General features: G+C 37.1%; 1 protein-coding gene across 6 annotated transcripts in view; it reads left to right on the top strand.

Annotated features, from left to right (window-relative positions):
• DNAH12 (dynein axonemal heavy chain 12) overlaps positions 1 to 19,029 on the top strand; it is a 165,005-nt gene that overhangs the window by 124,029 nt on the left and 21,947 nt on the right. For all 6 annotated transcript variants that reach the window (XR_008551678.1, XM_054694825.1, XM_037491427.2 and 3 more), the window contains 5 exons: positions 299 to 439; positions 4,762 to 4,920; positions 6,500 to 6,644; positions 18,292 to 18,442; positions 18,656 to 18,909. Coding sequence is in view for 5 of the 6 variants with exons in the window: in XM_054694825.1 (XP_054550800.1) it covers positions 299 to 439; positions 4,762 to 4,920; positions 6,500 to 6,644; positions 18,292 to 18,442; positions 18,656 to 18,909 (850 nt within the window). In the remaining variant the exon portion in view is untranslated. The remainder of the gene's footprint in view (positions 1 to 298; positions 440 to 4,761; positions 4,921 to 6,499; positions 6,645 to 18,291; positions 18,443 to 18,655; positions 18,910 to 19,029) is intronic.

Genomic DNA, 19,029 nt, shown 5'->3' with positions numbered 1-19,029 from the left:
AATAGTATATACTTTGTAAAAATCAAAGACACAATAAACCAGAGACACAATATAGGGGGGCACGGGAAGAGGAAGGATTAGGGTCAAAATAAGGGGGGGTGCAATTGTATGTGGAATATAACCAAAATGAAAATGCATACATTGTACAAAAATGAAAAATGATGTAAGAATTATATAAAATAAAATATTTAAAAAATAGTATGTGCTTTGGTAAAATAAACACATTTTACATGTTCATTCATTATTTTCCTTAGTTTCTTGGACTCAATATATTTTCCTTTTTTTTCTAACCTTTTAGCAACAAATCCAAAATTTTGGAAAAGCGTCTACGGTATTTAAATGACCACTTCACATACAACTTATATTGTAATATATGCCGATCACTATTTGAGAAAGACAAGCTGTTGTTTTCCTTTTTATTATGTGCCAATCTCCTTCTGTAAGTTTCATATTTTTGCTTTACCTTTAAAACCTACCTGGAAAATCTAGTTGTTCAAGATAATTTCCCACAGAAGTATATCATGTTTTTGTTCTATTTAATTCATGATTTTACTTATACATTTCTCTGATAATGATGTTTATTTGATTTTTGAAATCTGTATCACAATAAAAGTTAAAAAATATTCATGTACAATTCCTTAAATTCCTACAAAGCAAAAATCTGTGCAACTCCCACAGTCTTTTCAGATTGGTTTCTTTCATTTAATAACATACACATAAGATCCTTCAGTGTCTTTTCATGATTTGATAGCTTATTTCTTTCTTTATTTATTTATTTATGCATACAAGAACTGGGGTGCAGGCAGTGAGAGAATTCACCGAGACAGAGTGGGGAACAGAACAGGCAGACTGACTGAAATGCACTGCTGAGGGGAACATTGTTGAGTCAGGAGAGGTCTGCTGCATCATGTGGGTTGCTCCCTGGCCTGCTGGGGATCAAATTCATGCTGCAGAGGCTGTGGATTGCATCAAAGTGCTGTGCTTAACCCCTTGCACCACCAGGGAGGCCCACTTATTTCTTTTTTGCACTGAATAATATTTCAATGTCTAGATGTACTGCAGTCTACTTACCTGTTGAAGCATATCTGTTGCTTCCAAGCTTTGACAATTATGAGTAAAACTGCTATAAACATTTGTGACAGGTTTTGTGTGCACTTAAGTTTTCAATGCATTTAATTAAATAACAAGGGGTGTGACTGCTGGATCATGTAGTGAGAAGCTCCCCCTTGTGTTCTTTTCCAGTCTCTACTAGAATTTGCTTCCTCACAAGAAGCACCCACCATACAAATTTCTAGCACTTGTTTGGTTTTTTACAGGGAAGGAGTGGTTAATCTTGCTTGTGATTCATTCTTGAATCTATGTTTGTTATCAGCTTTTTGAAATAATAGTTATATTTTTCTTCTTCATTCTCTCTTTCCTAGTTACACATATCTTAGTTTTTCATATATTACCTATGTCTTTTGCCTGTCATCTGTATTTTCTATGCCTTCATCTCTCAAAGCTTTGTTCTTTTAGTTCCTTATTTCTCCCTTCAGCTTCATCTAACCTGTAACAAAATCCATCCATTTAATTCTAACTTTAAATTATTTTTAAAATAATTAAATAGGGCCTCCCCGGTGGCGCAGCGGTTGAGCGCTGGGTTGCAAAGCTGCCCGCAGCCTCTGCAGTGCCGGTTCAATCCCCGGCTGCTCCCCGGCCACCGGAGGAGGGTCCCACATGGCGTGCAGACCTCTCCTGCCGCCCGCTGCTCCCCTCAGCAGTGTACTTCGGTCCTTCTGCCTGCTCTGCTCCCCGCTCTGGCTCTGGTGAATTCTCTCACCCTCCCGCGCTTCTGACTGTACCCAGTGCTTGTATAAATAAATAAATAAATCTTTAAAAAAAGTAGTTATTAAAAATAATAATAATTAAATATATGTATGTTTTTGTATTTTTCTCTTCCACAAAAGTTACGTATCAAAAATGCTCCTTTGCCCCCTTTTCCTTTTTTTTTTTTTTATTATTGAAGTATCATTGGATGTAAACACATCCTTGCTAGTGTTTTCAAAGTATGTGATCTGCTCCTTCAGGTGTAATTATCACAACACACCCACCACCAGAGCACCCACAGTCCTCCACCATAGTTCATTGTGCCCTCTAAGCACCCAGTTTTCACCCCTCTGGATTTCTCAGTTCTATGATCAACTTTCAAGGTTTAATTTTAAAATTTGTCTTTCTCGGACCCTTTGTTCGATTTTGTACATTCCACATGCACGTGACACCATCCGGGATTTATATTTCTCCTTCTGGCTTATTTCTCTTAGCATAAACCCTCCCAGCTCTATCCCTATTGCCACAAATGGCATGAGTTTATCTTTTTTATTCACTGAGTAGTATTCCATTGCGTATATGTACCACATCTTCTTGATCTATTCATCTATCTTTGGTCACCTAGGTTGTTTCCATAGCTTCACTATTGTAAATGGTGCTGCAATTAACAGGAGTGCAAGTTTCCTTCTGAATTAGTGTTCTTTGCACCTTATCCTATTATTATAAGTGGAAGTCACTCAACAGAGATCTCCTTTATCTTACTTGATATAATTGGCATATCATGTAATTCACCCATTGTTGGAATATAATTTTTAGTAGATTTATACAGTTGTGTAATGATCACCAAAATCCAGTTTTAGAATATTTCCCATCATCTCAAAATTTTTTGTGTCCCCATTTAGTCAATTCCTTTTCCTACTCCCAGCCCCAGGTAACCACTGATCTGCTTTCTGTCTCCAGCTTTCTTTTATATTGTATTATGATAGTATATTGTTTTCCATACTTTTGCCTTTATCTTGTTTTTATATTTTGACTGTATCTCTGTAGACACTATTAGTTAAGTCTTGTTTGTTTTGTCAAATCTGATTATCACTACCTTTAATGTAATTGCTTAGATCATTTACAGTCAATGAGATAGTAATATTTAAATCTACCACCTTACAATGTTTTCTCTTTTAGCCATCTGTTCTTTTTCCACATTTCCTCCTTTTCTGCTTTCCTTTGACTTGAGTATTTTTTATGAATCCATTTCATACCCTTTGTTAGTTATAATTTTTTGTTTTATTATTTTAGTTTTCTTTAGGGTTAGAGTCTATCTTTTAACTTATCACAGTTTATCTTATTATGCTAGTGCATATTATATATATTCCCTGTATATGTTATATATATATAAGAAGAATTTATATTATAAAAACTTTCTCACCCCTCCTAGCCTTTGTTTTATTGTTGTCATATATTTTTACTTCTATGTGTGTTTTTAACCCCATAGCACATTGAATTTTTGCTCAGTTTTCTTTTAGAGACACCTAAATAATAATAAAAAAATATTTTTGTTTACTGGCACTCTTTACTTTTTTGTGTAGGTTCAAATTTCCATCTACCTGAAAGTTCTTCTAACATGTCTTATAGTGTAGAACTACTGCACTTTAAATTTATGCACATTTGGGGGAAAAACATTAATTTTTTTGTTCCGATAGTATATTTTTTTATCTTTTGAAGTTGCATTTTGTTATTTTTTAAATCATCCATTTATCTCCATTATATTCACATTATTTTTTAGCTTCTTCAACATATTTATAATAGCTCTTTTAACATTCTTGTCTGTCATATCATCTCTAATCACTTTTATATACATTGACTGACTTTTCTACTGGTTATAGATGTTATGAATTTTATATTGGTGAATACTGTTTTTTTTTAATTATTTTTTTAAAGATTTATTTATTTATTTATTTATTTATTGTTTATTTATACAAGCACTGGGTACAGTCAGAAACGCGGGAGGGTGAGAGAATTCACCAGAGCCAGAGCGGGGAGCAGAGCAGGCAGAAGAACCGAAGTACACTGCTGAGGGGAGCAGCGGGCAGCAGGAGAGGTCTGCGCGCCATATGGGACCCTCCTCCGGTGGCCGGGGAGCAGCCAGGGATCGAACCGGTGCTGCAGAGGCTGCGGGCAGCTTCGCAACCCAGCGCTCAACCGCTGCGCCACTGGGGAGGCCCAATACTGTTTTTTTTTTAAAAATTATTACTTTAAAGAACAGTAGACTTATTTTTGTAGGTAAATTACCACTGAATTAGTTTGATCTTTTCAAGGCCTTATCTTTAAGATTTCTTAAGTCTTTAAGATTTTAGAGTAGACTTTATTCTAGCTTCAGTATTAAGATATGATTTCTATGATGTAGTCACTGAATTCTTCTGGAATTCAACAAAGATTCAACTCTAGTTGGCAAAAACTCATATTTCATGAAAGCCTTGGTTTACAGCTTTTCAGGCATTCTTTGGTGGCCTTTTTAACCCTACTCAGATATGACTTGGTATTTAACAGATTATTGAATTGCTTTTCCATGCATCTCCCTGCTCTCTGGCATTCTGCCCCCAAATTCCAGTAACTTCAGCCTTCCTTAACTCTAATCTCCATCTCTTCAACTCAGCAATACTGTCAATCTAATATTTATCACCTCCCTGGTTTGTGGTCTGGAAATACCTCTAGGCAGATAGTTATGGCAACCATAGATAACCTTATTTGTCTCCCTTTTACTCAGGGACCACAGTCCTGTACTGGCTATTGTAAAATTTCCAAAAGCAGTTGATTCATTCATTTTGCCCAGCTTTTTAGTTGTTTATAGCAGTAAGCTAAATCAGTCCTGATTATTTTATCGAGGCTATAAAAATAAGAATTTACTTCACTTCATTTTAAAATCAACAATATATAACCACCCTTATTTTGGAAATACAGGGCAAAGAAAGAGATTGAATACCAAGAATTGATGTTTCTTTTAACTGGAGGAGTAAGTCTTCAGAGTGTTGCGAAAAATCCTGATCCAACTTGGCTACAGGATAAAAGCTGGGAGGAAATTTGTCGTGCAAGTGAATTTCCTGCCTTCAAAGGACTCAGGTAGTTGTTTAAACGTGATGACTTAACACTGAATAGTGATGTGCAAATGTGTAATCTAGTGATTTTTAAATGGTTCTGTGGCAAAACAACACTTATATGGACGACTAATCTTTGACAAAGGAGCAAAAATATGCAATGGAATATGGACAGTTTGTTCAATAAATGGTGCTGGGAAAACTGGACCACAACATGCAAAAAAATGAAACTAGACCACTACGTTTCACCGTGCACAAAAATCAACTCAAAATGGATAAAAGAACTGGACATAAGGCCAGAAACCATACACTATATAGAAGAAAATATAGGTAAAACACTACAAGACATACATCGCAATAACATCTTTAAAGACTCATCACCCAAAGCAAAGAAAGTCAAGGAAAAGATAAACACCTGGGATTACATCAAACTGAAAAGATTCTGCAAAGCAAAAGAAACACTAACCAAAATAGAGAGACACCCCGCTGATTGGAAAAAAGTCTTTGCACTCCAGTCAACTGATAAGGGACTGATCACAAAGATATACAAAGAACTCACACAACTCAACAAAAACAAACAATCCATTCATGAAATCGGCAGAAGAACTTAAAAGACATTTCATGCAAATGGCCAACAGGCATATGAAAAAATGTTCAACATCCCTCATAATCAGGGAAATGCAAATCAAAACCACATTGAGATACCACCTTACACCAGTAAGAATGGCACATATCAAAAAAACAAGCAACAACAAATGTTGGTGAGGATGTGGTGAAAAAGGAACTCTCCAACATTGCTGGTGGGAGTGCAAACTGGTCCAACCACTATGGAAAGCTGTGTGGAGGCTCCTCAGTCTACTAAAAATGGAGCTATTACACAACCTGGCAATTCCACTCCTAGGGATCTACCCAAAAGACACAAAAAACATTGATTCAAAAGAACACCTGTACACCTATGTTTATTGCAGCACTGCTTACAATAGGTAAAACCTGGAAACAACCCAAATGCCCAAAAACAGATGACTGGATCAAGAAGATGTAGTATATATACACAATGGAATATTATTCAGCAATCAAAAAAGATAAACTCATGTCACTTGCAGCAACATGGATGGAGCTAGAAGGAATTATGCTCAGTGAAATAAGCCAGAAGGAAAAAGAAAAATATCAGATGGTTTCACTTATCACAGGAATATAGGGGAACTAAATAAGACATCAGTGTAAAAAAATAATAACAGTACAAAACGCAACAAAGCAAAAACAGACAATTACAAATCAGAGACATACTGCAGGGGAGCAGGAGAGAGAGGGAGGGATCAGAAGGAGGGAGGGAAAGAGATGGTGTACGGGTTCATTGGTGAAGGAAAATCTATGCGGACTACACCTGAGTGGGGGAAGCAAATATTGTTTTAAAAATGAACAATGATGTAAAAAAAATTAATATAAAAATGCCTTCCCAAAAATAAATAAATAAATAAATGGTTCTGTAGCTATCTTAATTTATTTCCTTGCTCAACAGTCTCTCAAAAATTTTCCTCATTGAAGAATAATTAGTTTGTTTTTGTTTTTTTGTTTTTGTTTTTTGTTTTTTTTGTCCCATTTAGGGATCATTTTTGTGACCATGTAACTGAATGGCGGAATATCTATGACAGCAAAGAACCACACAATGCTAAATTTCCAGAACCTATGGATAAGAACCTAAACGAATTACAGAAAATTATAATTCTTCGGTGTTTAAGGCCTGATAAGGTAAAAGGAAAATGTCTTCTATTTGGAACTCAGATAATTTGCTCTTTATGAAGTATTGGGTTTAAAGTTTTACTATTTGTTCTTTAACCCTCATTTCCGATAAAGGTTTATAATTTTCCTATTATTATTTTTTAAATTTAGGCAACAATGAGTTACAACACTGTATATGATTTAGAGGGCTAGGATCACACCATTAAGGTGTATGTGAACACTGATATGTGAACACTGTGTATGTGAACAAAGGTGTATGTGAACACATCATATACACTAAGAAGGTAGCCATAGTCTCAACTCTAGTCCATTCTGCCCTTCACCTTGCTGTTCTCCTTCCACCTCTGCTTCTGGTAGCCTCAATTCTACAGTCAGATTTTTCAAATTTTTTATTGGTTTGAATTAATCTGACCCCTTGATTTTTTTTTTCCTCTAAATTCCATATATAAGTGATATCATCTGGTATTTGTGTTCATCCTCCTGGCTTTTTTCACTTAGCATAATCCCTTCCAGTTCTATCCATAATGTCGCAAATTCCAGGATTCTATCTTTTTTAATAGCTGCGTACTATCCCCTTCTGTATATATACCAGATCTTTCTGACCCACTTATTCTGATTCTTTTTTTTTTCTTTTTTTGGCATTTGAATTGTTTTCATAGCTTGGCTATTATAAATAATGCTGCAATGAACATTGGAGGGCATACAGACATTCAAATTATTGCATTTGCATTCTTCAGGTAGATACCTAGGAGTAGAATTGGTGGGTCATATGGTAGATCTATTTTTAATATTTTAGGAAATCTCCATACTGTTTTCCACAAAGGCTGGACCAGTCTACATTGTCACCAATAGTGTATGAGGCTTCCTTTTTCTCCACATCCTTGCCAACATGTTTCTAGTCTTTTTTATGTGAGCCATTCTCATAGGTGTAAGGTGATATCTCATTGTGGTTTTGATTTGCATTTCCCTGATGGTAAATGAAGTTGAACATTTTTTCATGTGCCTGTTGGTCATCGGTATGTCTTCTTTGGAGAAATGCCTATTTAGCTCTTCTGTTCATTTTTTGTTTAGGTTATTCGTTTTCTTCTTGTTGAGTTGTAGAAGTTCTTTTTAGATCTTGGATATCAGCATCTTTTCAGATGTATGGTTTACAACTATTTTCCCCCATTCAGTAAGGTGTCTTTCTGTTTTAGTGATAGTTTCTAGCTGTGCAGAAGTGTTTCAGTTTGATGTAGTCCAAATTGTTTATATTCCCTTTTGTTTCTCTTGCTGTTGGAGACAAATCCACAAAGACATCTGTGAAGTCTATGCTGTGGGGTGTTTTGCCTATGTTTTCTTTTATGTATTTTGTTGTTTCAGGTATTACATCCTAGTATTTAATCCATTTTGAGTTAATTCTTGTGTATGGTGTAAGATAGTGGTCTAGTTTCATTCTTTTGCATGTGGTTGTCCAGTTTTCCCAATACCATTTATTGAAGAGACTTTCCTTTCTCCAATATATATTCTTGGCTTCTTTATCATAGATTAATTGTCCATGTCAGTGGATATACCTGAGTTTATTTCTGGACTCCCACTTCTATTCCATTGACATGTGTGTCTGTTTTTTTTTTTTTAAATAATAAATTTTATTTTTATATTCCCCATACAATTGCAAATGCCCCATTCTGACCCCAATCCCTCCCCTCCCAGCCCCCACCCCCCAAAAAGTGTCTCTGGTTCATAGTTTTTTGTTGATTTTGATTTTCACTTTCTTATATTCATTTTCCTGGTCCCTTATTTAAGTTTTCTAGATTCCTGCTATGAGTGAGACCATCCGGTATTTTTCTTTTTCTTTTTGGCTTATTTCGCTGAGCATGATCCCTTCCAATGCCATCCATGTTGCTGCAAATTGCATGTGTTTATCTTTTTTGAATGCTGAGTAATATTCCATGGTGTATATGTACCACATCTTCTTGATCCAGTCATCTATTTTTGGGCATTTGGGCTGTTTCCAAAGCTTAGCTATTGTAAATAGTGCTGCTATAAACATAGGGGTGCAGGTGTTCTTTGGAATTGATGTTTCTGTGTCCTTTGGGTAAATACCTAGGAGTGGAATTGCTGGATCATATGGAAGCTCTATGTTTAGTAGGTCCAGAAATCTCCACACAGCTCTCCATAGTGGTTGGACCAGTTTGCACTCCCACCAACAGTGCAGAAGAGTTCCTTTTTCTCCACACCCTCGCCAACATTTGTTGTTGCTAGTTTTTTTAATATGTGCCATTCTCACTGGTGTGAGATGGTATCTCATGGTAGTTTTGATTTGCATTTCCCTGATTACAAGTGATGTTGAACATTTTTTCATATGTCTGTTGGCCATTTGCATTTCCTCTTCAGAGAAGTTTCTTTTTAGCTCTTCTGCCCATTTTTTGACTGGATTCTTTTCTTTGTTGTTGTTGAGTCTCATCAGCTCTTTGCAGATTTTTGTGATCAGTCCTTTATCATTAGTGTTGGGTGCAAAAATGTTCTCCCAGTTGGTGGGGTTTCTCTTTGTTTCTGTTATTGTCTCTTTTGCTGTGCAGAAGCTCTTTAATTTGATGTAGTCCCAGCTGTTTATCTTTGCCTTCACTATCACTGCTTTGGGTGATGTGTCTGTAAAGATGTCTTTGATGTGCAAATCCCGTAGTGTTTCGCCTATATTTCCTTCTATGTATTTTATGGTTTCAGGTCTTATGTCTAGTTCTTTAATCCATTTTGAGTTGATTTTTGTGTATGGTGTGAGGTAGTGGTCAAGCTTCATTCTTTTGCATGTAGCGACCCAGTTTTCCCAGCACCATTTATTGAACAAACTTTCTTTGCTCCAATGCATAGTCTTTGCTTCTTTGTCAAAGATTAGTTGACCATAAATCTGTGGGTTTATTTCTGGATTTTCTATTCGATTCCATTGGTCTGTATGTCTGTTCTTGTTCCAATACCATGCAGTTTTGATGATTATGGCTTTGTAGTATAGTTTGAAGTCTGGGAGTGTGATGCCTCCATTTCCTTCTTTTTTTTCAGGAGAGCTTTGGCTATTTGGGGTTTTTGGTGATTCCATATGAATTTCATCAATAATTGTTCTATTTCTTTGAAGAATGACATTGAAATTTTGATTGGAATAGCATTGAATCTGTAGATTGCTTTTGGTAGGATGGCCATTTTAATAATGTTTATTCTTCCAATCCATGAGCAGGGGATGTCTTTCCATTTCTTTGTGTCTTCTTCTATTTCTTTTAACAGTGTTTTATAGTTTTCTTTGTATAGGTCCTTTACCTCTTTTGTTAGATTTATTCCCAAATATTTGATTTTTTTTGTTTCGATAATAAAAGGGATGGTTTTTTTGATTTCTTCTTCTTCAGATTTATTGTTTGTGTATAGGAAGACTACTGACTTTTGCGTGTTGATTTTGTATCCTGCCACTTTACTGAATTGATTGATGAGTTGAATTATTTTTTCTGTGGAGATTTTGGGGTTCTCTATGTATATTATCATATCATCTGCAAATAGTGATAGTTTGACTTCTTCTTTTCCTATTTGGATTCCTTGGATGTCTTTCTCTTGTCTTATTGCTCTGGCTAGGACTTCCAGTATTATATTGAAAAGCAGTGGTGAGAGTGGACATCCTTGTCTTGTTCCAGATCTTAATGGAATTGCTTTCAGCTTTTCACCATTGAGAATGATACTGGCTGTTGGCTTGTCATAGATGGCCTTTATGATGTTGAGGTATGTTCCTTGTATCCCAAGAATTTCAAGGACTTTTATCATGAATGGGTGTTGCACTTTGTCGAAAGCTTTCTCAGCATCTATTGATATTATCATATGGTTTTTATATTTCTTTTTGTTGATGTGTTGGATAACATTGATTGATTTTCGGATGTTAAACCATCCTTGTGTCCCTGGAATGAATCCAACTTGGTCGTGGTGAATTATCTTATGGATACATTGTTGGATTCTGATAGCTAAAATTTTATTGAGGATTTTTGCATCAGTGTTCATCAGGGAGATTGGCCTGTAGTTTTCCTTTTTTGTGTTGTCCTTGTTCGGTTTTGGTATTAGTGTAATGTTGGCTTCATAGAACGTGTTTGGTATTGTCCCTTCCTTCTCAATTTTTTGGAAGAGTTTGTGAAGGATAGGCACTAATTCGTCTCTGAATGTTTGGTAGAATTCATTTGTAAATCCATCAGGTCCTGGGCTTTTGTTTTTGGGGAGGTTTTTGATTACCATTTCAATTTCGCTGCTTGTAATTGGTCTGTTTAGGTGTTCTATTTCTTCTTTATCTAGCTTTGGGTGATTGTAGAGTTGTAGGAATTTGTCCATCTCCTCTAGATTGTTGAACTTGTTTCCATATAACTGTTCATAGTAGTTACTGATTATTCTTTTGATTTCTGCTGTGTCCGTTGTGATTTCTCCTCTTTCATTGATGATCCTGTTTATTTGTGCTTTCTCCCTTTTTTCCTTTGTGAGCCTGGCTAGGGGTTTGTCTATTTTATTGATTTTTTCAAAGAACCAGCTCTTGGTTTCATTGATCTTTTGGATTGTTTTTTTAGTTTCAATTTCATTTATTTCTGCTTTGGTTTTTATTATTTCTTTTCTTCTACTGGTTTTGGGGTTTTTTTTTTTGTTGTTCTTTTTCTAGATCTTTGAGCTTGGAGATTAGGTTGTTTCTTTGAGTTCTTTCTTGTTTCTTGATGTGAGCTTCTATTGCTATATATTTTCCTCTTATTACTGCTTTTGCTGCATCCCATACATTTAGGATATTGGTGTCCTCCTTGTCGTTCAATTCAAAGAATTTTTTAATTTCTTCTTTGATCTCCTCATTAGTCCAGTGGTCTTCCAGTAGTGTGGTTTTTAATCTCCATGAGGTAGGAAAGTTCCTTGCCTTCTTTTTATGGTTTATTTCTAGTGTGATGCCTTCATGGTCAGAAAAGATGGTTGATATGATTTCAATCTTGGTGTATCTGTTGATGTTTGTCTTGTGCCCCAGTATGTGATCAATCCTGGAGAATGATCCGTGTGTGCTTGAGAAAAATGTGTACTCCGTTTTTTTGGGGTTTAGTGTTCTATAGATGTCTGTTAAGCCCAAATGCTCTAGGTCCTTATTTAGAGCTTTGGTTTCTTTACTTATTTTTTGTCTTGTTAATCTATCCATTGTTGATAGTGGTGTGTTGAAGTCTCCCACTACGTATGTGTTTTCTCTGATGTCTGTTTTCAGAGAGGACAACATTTGTCTGATATATTTTGGTGCTCCTTTGTTTGGTGAGTATATATTAATGAGTGTTATTTCTTCTTGAAGTATTGTCCCCTTGATCATAATGTAGTGACCATTGGGGTCTCTTTTTATCTTTTTGAGTTTGAAGTCTGTTTTATCTGATATAAGTATAGCTGTTCCTGCTTTCTTTTTTGGCCCATTTGCTTGTAGGATTGTTTTCCATCCTTTAACTTTGAGCCTATTTTTATCTTTTGTAGCTAAATGTGTTTCCTGGAGACAGCAAAAGGTTGGGTTTTGTTTCTTAATCCAGGCTGCAACTCTGTGTCTTTTTATTGAAGAGTTTAGACCATTTACATTTAGAGTTAATATTGATATGTTAGCATCTGTATTTGCCATTGTGTTTGTCTTTCCTTTGATTTTATTTATTTATTCTTTTAATAACTTTTTTTTTTGGCCTTCTTTCATTGTTATTCGTCCCTCTGAGGTTCTGGCTTTAGGACTCCTTGTAGTATTTTTTGGAGTGGGGGTTTAGTTGTAATGAAATTCCGGAGTTTCTGTTTGTCTGGGAAGGTCCATATTCTTTCTTCAAAGAGGAAGGAGAGCTTTGCGGGATAGAGTATTCTTGGTTGGCATCTGTTTTCTTGGAGTCTGTTGACTATGTCCCTCCACTCTCTCCTTGCCCGTAGTGTTTCTTCGGAGAAGTCTGATGTCAGCCTGATTGGCTTTCCTTTGAATGTTATCTGTTTCTTCCCTCTTGCCAGCTTCATTATTTTTTCCTTGTCCTGGATTCTTGGGAGCTTTACTATTATGTGTCTTGCTGTATTTTTCCTTTTGTCGTGGAAGTTTGGTGTTCTTCTTGCTTCTTGTATATCAATTTTCAGCTCCTTCTTCGCATTTGGGAAGTTCTCTTCAATTATCTCCTGGAATATTTTCTCTGTTCCTACATCTCTCTCCTCTCCTTCTGGAATTCCTATAACTCTTATATTTCCTTTCCTCATGGAGTCAGATAGTTCCCGGAGTCTTTCTTCATTCTTTTTCCTTCGTACTTCTCTTTCCTTTTCTGTTTTGGTTCTTTTTATTTCTGTGTCTTCAAGAGTACTTATTCGTTCTTCCATTTCATCTATTCTGCTTTCATTGCTTTTCCCAGAGTTCTTTAGTTCCTCCATTAATTCTTTGATCTCCTGCATTTCTTTTACTTCCCTCCTTAGGGACTCAATTTCATTCTTCTGACCATTGTTTTCCCTCTTTAGGGACTCAATTTCCTTCTTCTGATCATTGTTTTCCTTTATGACTTCTATCACTTTTTTAATCATGGCAATTTTAAATTTTCTTTCTGGAAGGCTCAGAAGTTCTTCCAAGTTGCTGTCGTTGCAATCTGGGGAGTGGTTTTCTTTTTGTGGTGTGCTTCTTTCCTGAGGAGTTGTTAGGTTGCGTGTGGTTCTTCTACTCCCTACTGTCTGTTTTCTAATTTGTTGTATGCATTGGGACACTGTGTTGCTCGGACTGGCTGGCATCTTGGGTGAACTTCTCCGCTCCCCTCTGGCTCCTGCAGGAGCCATCTCTGGCTTCTGGGGGAGCTTTCTGCTGGTTTTAGGCAGTCTTTACTGAAGAAATGTCCCTGTTCTAAAATGGCAAAGCGGGATGCAGTCCCTGCGCCTCCGGTTTCAGGCACACTCTTCTGCGCACCCGGTCTGCCCCGGACATGGGTGCCTGCTCCCTCTGTGGGCTCAGACTGCTGGTTGGAAGGGGCCTGGCGTGGGCTAACTTCCCAGCTGGCCACTGAGTCCTCCAGAAGCCTTCTGCCCTTCTCAAGCAGTCTTAAGAAATTTCCTGTTCTATGGGGTGTTAGTGACTTTTTTTTTCTGGTTGCTAGGTGGCGCCAGAGATCTCTCCTATTGTCCTTGGGGGGGCTGTTTTTCGCCTCCCCCCACCCCGTGGGACAGGGAACAGAGCGGGAATGGTAGGGTAAACCTCAATGGCTTTGGGGTGCTGTATCTGCCTTGTGCCCCACCGTCGTGGAGAACCCACGCCCTGAATTTCGTGCCCCGGGTCTCAGTTCCAAAGCCCTCAGTCCAGGAGGCGGGCTGTAGCCCAGTTCAGCGGCGCGGGAATGGCGCCTTTTGCACCCCGCTCCCGTGCCTGGGCGCCTGGTTCCTGCTCACTCAGTGAGGGACTTTCACCTCAGTGAGGAGGGCCTCCGCGCGTCTCCCCGCAAGCCTAGGTCACAGGCGCGGGGACCTGGGCAGCCGCGATCCACGTTTGCTTTTCAAGCGTGCCAAGCGCGCCCGCTTTTCCACGCAAGCTTACCGGCAGCCCGGGCTGTGTGCGCGTCTCCCAGGGTCTTTGTTCTTCTCTAATGGCACCCGGAGCCGTTCGCTCACCGCCGTGGCGAATCCTGCAGCGTTCTCCACAGCTCCCGTTCACAGGGTGTGGTGGCTGCAATAGTTCCTTTCCACTCACAGTCCCGCTTGATGCGTCGTTTGTTCTTGTTGGCTGTTTTGGTTTGTTGTTTTCCTCCTCTCTGCTGGTCGGAGAGTGCCAACTCTGTGGGTGGGGGAGGGGAGCAGGGTTCTGTGCTTTCCTCCCTTCTAGTCCTCTTTTATGGCCACTTTCTTCTTCGTGTAGTTTGCTGGAGTCGTCTGTTTATCTTCCGCGTCCCAGTTCTCACTGGGACCTGCCGCTTTTCCTCCCTATTAACTTTTTTTAATGGGAGATCTTACTCGCAGCATCTCCTCGCCGCCATGTTGCTCCGCCCTTGTGTGTCTGTTTTTATTCTAATAGCATAGTGTTTATAGCTTCATAATTCAAAGTCTGGAAGTTTGATGCCACCATTTTTTCTCTTTTTTGTCAGAATTGCTTTTGCTATTCGGGGTCTTTAGTGGTTCCATATGAATTTCAGTAATGTTGTTCTATTCCTTAAAGAATGTCATTGAACCTTTGGTAGGGGTTGCATTGAATCTGTATATTACTTTGGGTAGGATGGCCATTTTGACAGTGTTAATTCTTCCAATCTAGAGACTATCTTGAGCAAAGACTATCTTCCCATTTCTTTGTGCCTTCTGTTTCTTTGAACAATGTCTCAATTTTAATTGTACAGGTCTTTCACATCCTTTGTTATGTTTACTCATAGGTATTTTATGCTTTTGGTGTGATTGTAAATGGTACTGTTTTCTTACTTTCCTTCTCTTTTATCTCATTGTTTCATGTAGGAATAGAACTGGTTTTTGTAAATTGATTTTGTGACTTGCCATTTTGCTTTACTGATTTATTGTTCCCACTAGTTTTTTAGTAGAGTCTTTAGAGTTTTCTATGCATATATCATATCATCTACAAACAGTGATAGTTTTACTTCTTCTTTCCCAGCTTGGATCCTTTTATATATTTCTCTTGACTAATTGCTGTAGCTGGGACTTTGAATACTGTATTGAATAGTAGTGGTGAAAGTGGATATCTTTGTCTTTTACCAGATTTTAGTGGAAATGCTTTTGGGCTATTTCTACCATTGAGAATGATGTTAGCTGTGGGTTTGTCAAATATGGTCTTTATTATGTTGAGGTATATTCTGTCCCTAGTTTTTTTTTGAAGGTTTTATCATAAGTAGATGTTGGATCTTGTCAACTGCTTTCTCAGCATCTATTGATTTGATCATAGAATTTTTTTCTTTCCTTTTGTTGCTGTGGTAAATTACACTAGTTGATTTTTGGCAGTTGAACCATCCTTATGTCCCTGGAATAAATCCTACTTGGTCATGGTGCATGATCCTTTTAATACATTGTTGAATTCAGTTTAAGATTTTGTTGCGGATTTCTGCATCTATGTTTTCAGGGACATTGGTCTATACTTTTCCTTTTTTGTGGTCTCTGTCTGGTTTTGGTATTTGGGTGATGTTAACCCCATAGAATGTGTTTGGGAATATTCCCTCTTTCTCAATTTTTTGGAAGTGTTTGAGAAGTATAGGCATAAGTTCATCTTTGAAGGTTTGGTAGAACTCACTAGTGAATTTTGCTCTTGACTTTTGCATTTTAGGAGATTTTTTATTACTGTTTCAATTTCCTTGCTTACTATTGGTCTATTCAGGTTTTCTATTTCTTCCTGATTCAGTTTTAGATGATTATATATTTCTAAGAATTTGTCCATCTTTTCTAGATTATCCAACTGCTAACATACAAATGTTCATAGTAATCTCTATTATCCTCTAAATTTCTGAGATGTCTGTTGTAACTTCCCCTCTTTCATATCTGATTCTATTGAATTTCCTCCCTTTTTTCCTTTGTGAACCTGGCTAGACATTTTTCTATTTTATTTTTTCAAATAATCAGCTTTTGGTTTCATTAATCTTTTGGACTATCTTTTTTATTTCTATTTCTTTTACTTCTACTTTTTTATTATTTCCTTCCTTCCTTCCACTGGTTTTGTTTGTTCACCTTTTCTGCTTTCTTAATGTGAGAAATAAGGTCTATTCTTTTATCTTTTTCTTATTTCTTGGTGTAATCTGTGTTGCTGTGTACTTCATAAATAGGCTTTCATTTTGTAATTGCATGGTACTTCATTTTATATATATAATTATATACCATAACTTCTTTACCCAGTTTCTATTGATGGACCTTGTCAATATTTTCAGTATTTATATATTATCTGCTATAAAAATGCTGCAATGAATAACCTTATTCAAAAGTCATATCATATCTCACATGTGTAAATATCTCTCAGAATAAAATCCTGGGAATAAAATTGCCTGGTCAGTGCATTTGCCCATATGTCATTTTAAAGATATATCTTTCATGCCTTCTGTGAAAGTTATGCCTGGTTACTCTTCCATAGCATTGTATGAGGATGTCTGTTTATCTTTTGCCCACATAGCTTGTTGCCAATCTTTTGGATTTTAGCTAACTTGTAGGTTTGAGGAATTTGGGGGTAATCAAGGAAAAAGATATGACCAGAGGTGGCAGTAGCACACATGGGTATATTGGGTATTGCTTTACAGGTTTACATGTTGGCAAGGGAAAAGTCCATCATTACATGATTCTGTCCAGATGCCGGAAGTTGAGGAAGAGATCTGTTATTTTGAAGGGGAGGAGAACAGGGGAATTCTCAGGGGAGAAGGGTGGGTCAAAAAGGGTGCTTATGTAAGGTAGGTGATGTTACTTAGCACCATGATGGCTAAGAGTCTCTGAGTCAGAGCTCTTTTTTTTTTTTTTTTGATATTACTTGTTCTTTTTAAATTTAATTTAATTTAATTTAATTTATGCATATAAGAACTGGAGTGTAGGCCAGAGATGTGGGGGGGGGGCGGAGTGAGAGGATTCACCAGAGACACAATGAGGAATAGAATAGGCAGATTGACTGAAATACACTGCTGAGGGAAGCAGTGGGTGAGACAGGAGAAGTCTGCTGTGCCATAGGGATCCCAGGCTCCCTGCCTGGGATCGAACTGGTGCTGCAGTGGCTGTGGATAGTTTCACAGTGCTGAGACAACCCCTTGCACCACCAGGGAGGCCCTGTGTCAGAGCTCTTAAGGGCCACAGTCTTTCGGGATTTTTACATTCTGGGTTTATTCTATGGCAAGTAGATGTTGGGTTCAAAGCAGGCAAGTTCTCAAAGACTGAAAACCTACTTATTTAAGTTTTGTTTAAAACAATTGAATGTGTAAATTTTGAGATTGGTGCAAGCAGGTTTTTGAGCTAACAAGTTTCAGCCTGCTGTGAAGAAATAAAAAGCCTTGGGGTCAATACAAAGACTGTTTTCATCCTGTTTATGTACAAATCTGATAGGTGAAAAATTAGGATGTAGGTTTAAATAAAATTAATTTCTCTTTTAATAGCCTAGAGAAAATATTTGAGGGCTGGCAGGGTAACTCTGTTCATGAGATCAGCCAGAAATTCAACTTTTTTCTCTCATCCTTGAAGACCCTAAAGTGTATTCCTTAGTAAAATGGAAACTGGCTCATGAATACCACCTCTATTTATGAGGAAGAATGGTAAAGGTTATCATATCCTATATAAAAATTTGATCTGAAAATGCCTGTATTTTTCTGGTTGTATCTCTCTGGCCAAAATATCATCACATGACATTTAGTTGCAAGAAAGACTGGGGAAACTTGTGGTTCTATTACCAAAAGGAAACCAAGAAAGGGGAACAGTTTATTGCCTCTGCTATACTGAAGTTGACCATCTTTTCATGTTTAATATTCATTTCTATTTCATTTTCTATAAGCTGCTTATCCCCTCTGCCTTTTTTTTTTATTAGTCTTGTCCTATTGATTTATAGACACCTTTTCTGTATTAGGGAAATTAGCATTTTACCTGTGATATACTGCATCATTTTCTGGACAACTATACTCTTATTTTATTCTTTGAGGTTTTCAGTAATAATCAAAGATATTCTGTGGAAAAAAAAAACCTACCCTGAAAATCATATATTTTCTCTTTTCAACAGATAACTCTAGCAATAACAAATTATGTGACTGACAAACTAGGCAAAAAGTTTGTAGAACCTCCACCATTTGATTTGACTAAGAGTTATTTGGATTCAAATTGCACCATTCCTTTAATTTTTGTGCTATCTCCAGGAGCAGATCCCATGGCCAGTAAGTACATATATGGTGAACTTTTAAGAAAATATAAATAAATCTTCTTGCTCAATATCCATTTTTATATGATTGTAAATCAACTAGTAAATCCGATATTTATAAGAGAAAATAACTATTGAGATTTCCACAACTAAATACCTATACACTGAAAATAAAGCATGTTTTATAACTTAGAGTTAGCAGTGAAAACATTTTTTTGTGCCCTCTTAGGCCTGCTGAAATTTGCAAATGATAAAGCTATGTCTGGAAGTAACTTTCAAGCTATTTCGCTGGGACAGGGACAAGGACCAGTTGCCACAAAAATGATTAAAGCAGCAGCAGAAGAAGGAAGTTGGGTTTGCCTACAGAATTGCCATCTTGCTGTCTCCTGGATGCCCATGTTGGAAAAAATATGTGAAGATTTTACCCCTGAATCCTGTAACCCAGCCTTTAGACTTTGGCTCACAAGTTATCCATCCCCCAAAGTATGTTTATTTCTACAGAGTCCAGAACATGTGCTTCATTATCTGTTACATTGAATATTTTAATCAAGCTTTAAATGCTTAACATTAAGAGGTTTTAAAAAAAAATCTGGAGTCCTCCAT

This window comes from Talpa occidentalis, unplaced genomic scaffold, assembly GCF_014898055.3.
Source record: "Talpa occidentalis isolate TD23 unplaced genomic scaffold, MPIMG_talOcc4v2.1 talOcc4.10, whole genome shotgun sequence".
NCBI lineage: Eukaryota > Metazoa > Chordata > Mammalia > Eulipotyphla > Talpidae > Talpa > Talpa occidentalis.
Note: the sequence above shows the minus strand (reverse complement) of the source record. Positions and strands in the feature narration are given on the sequence as shown.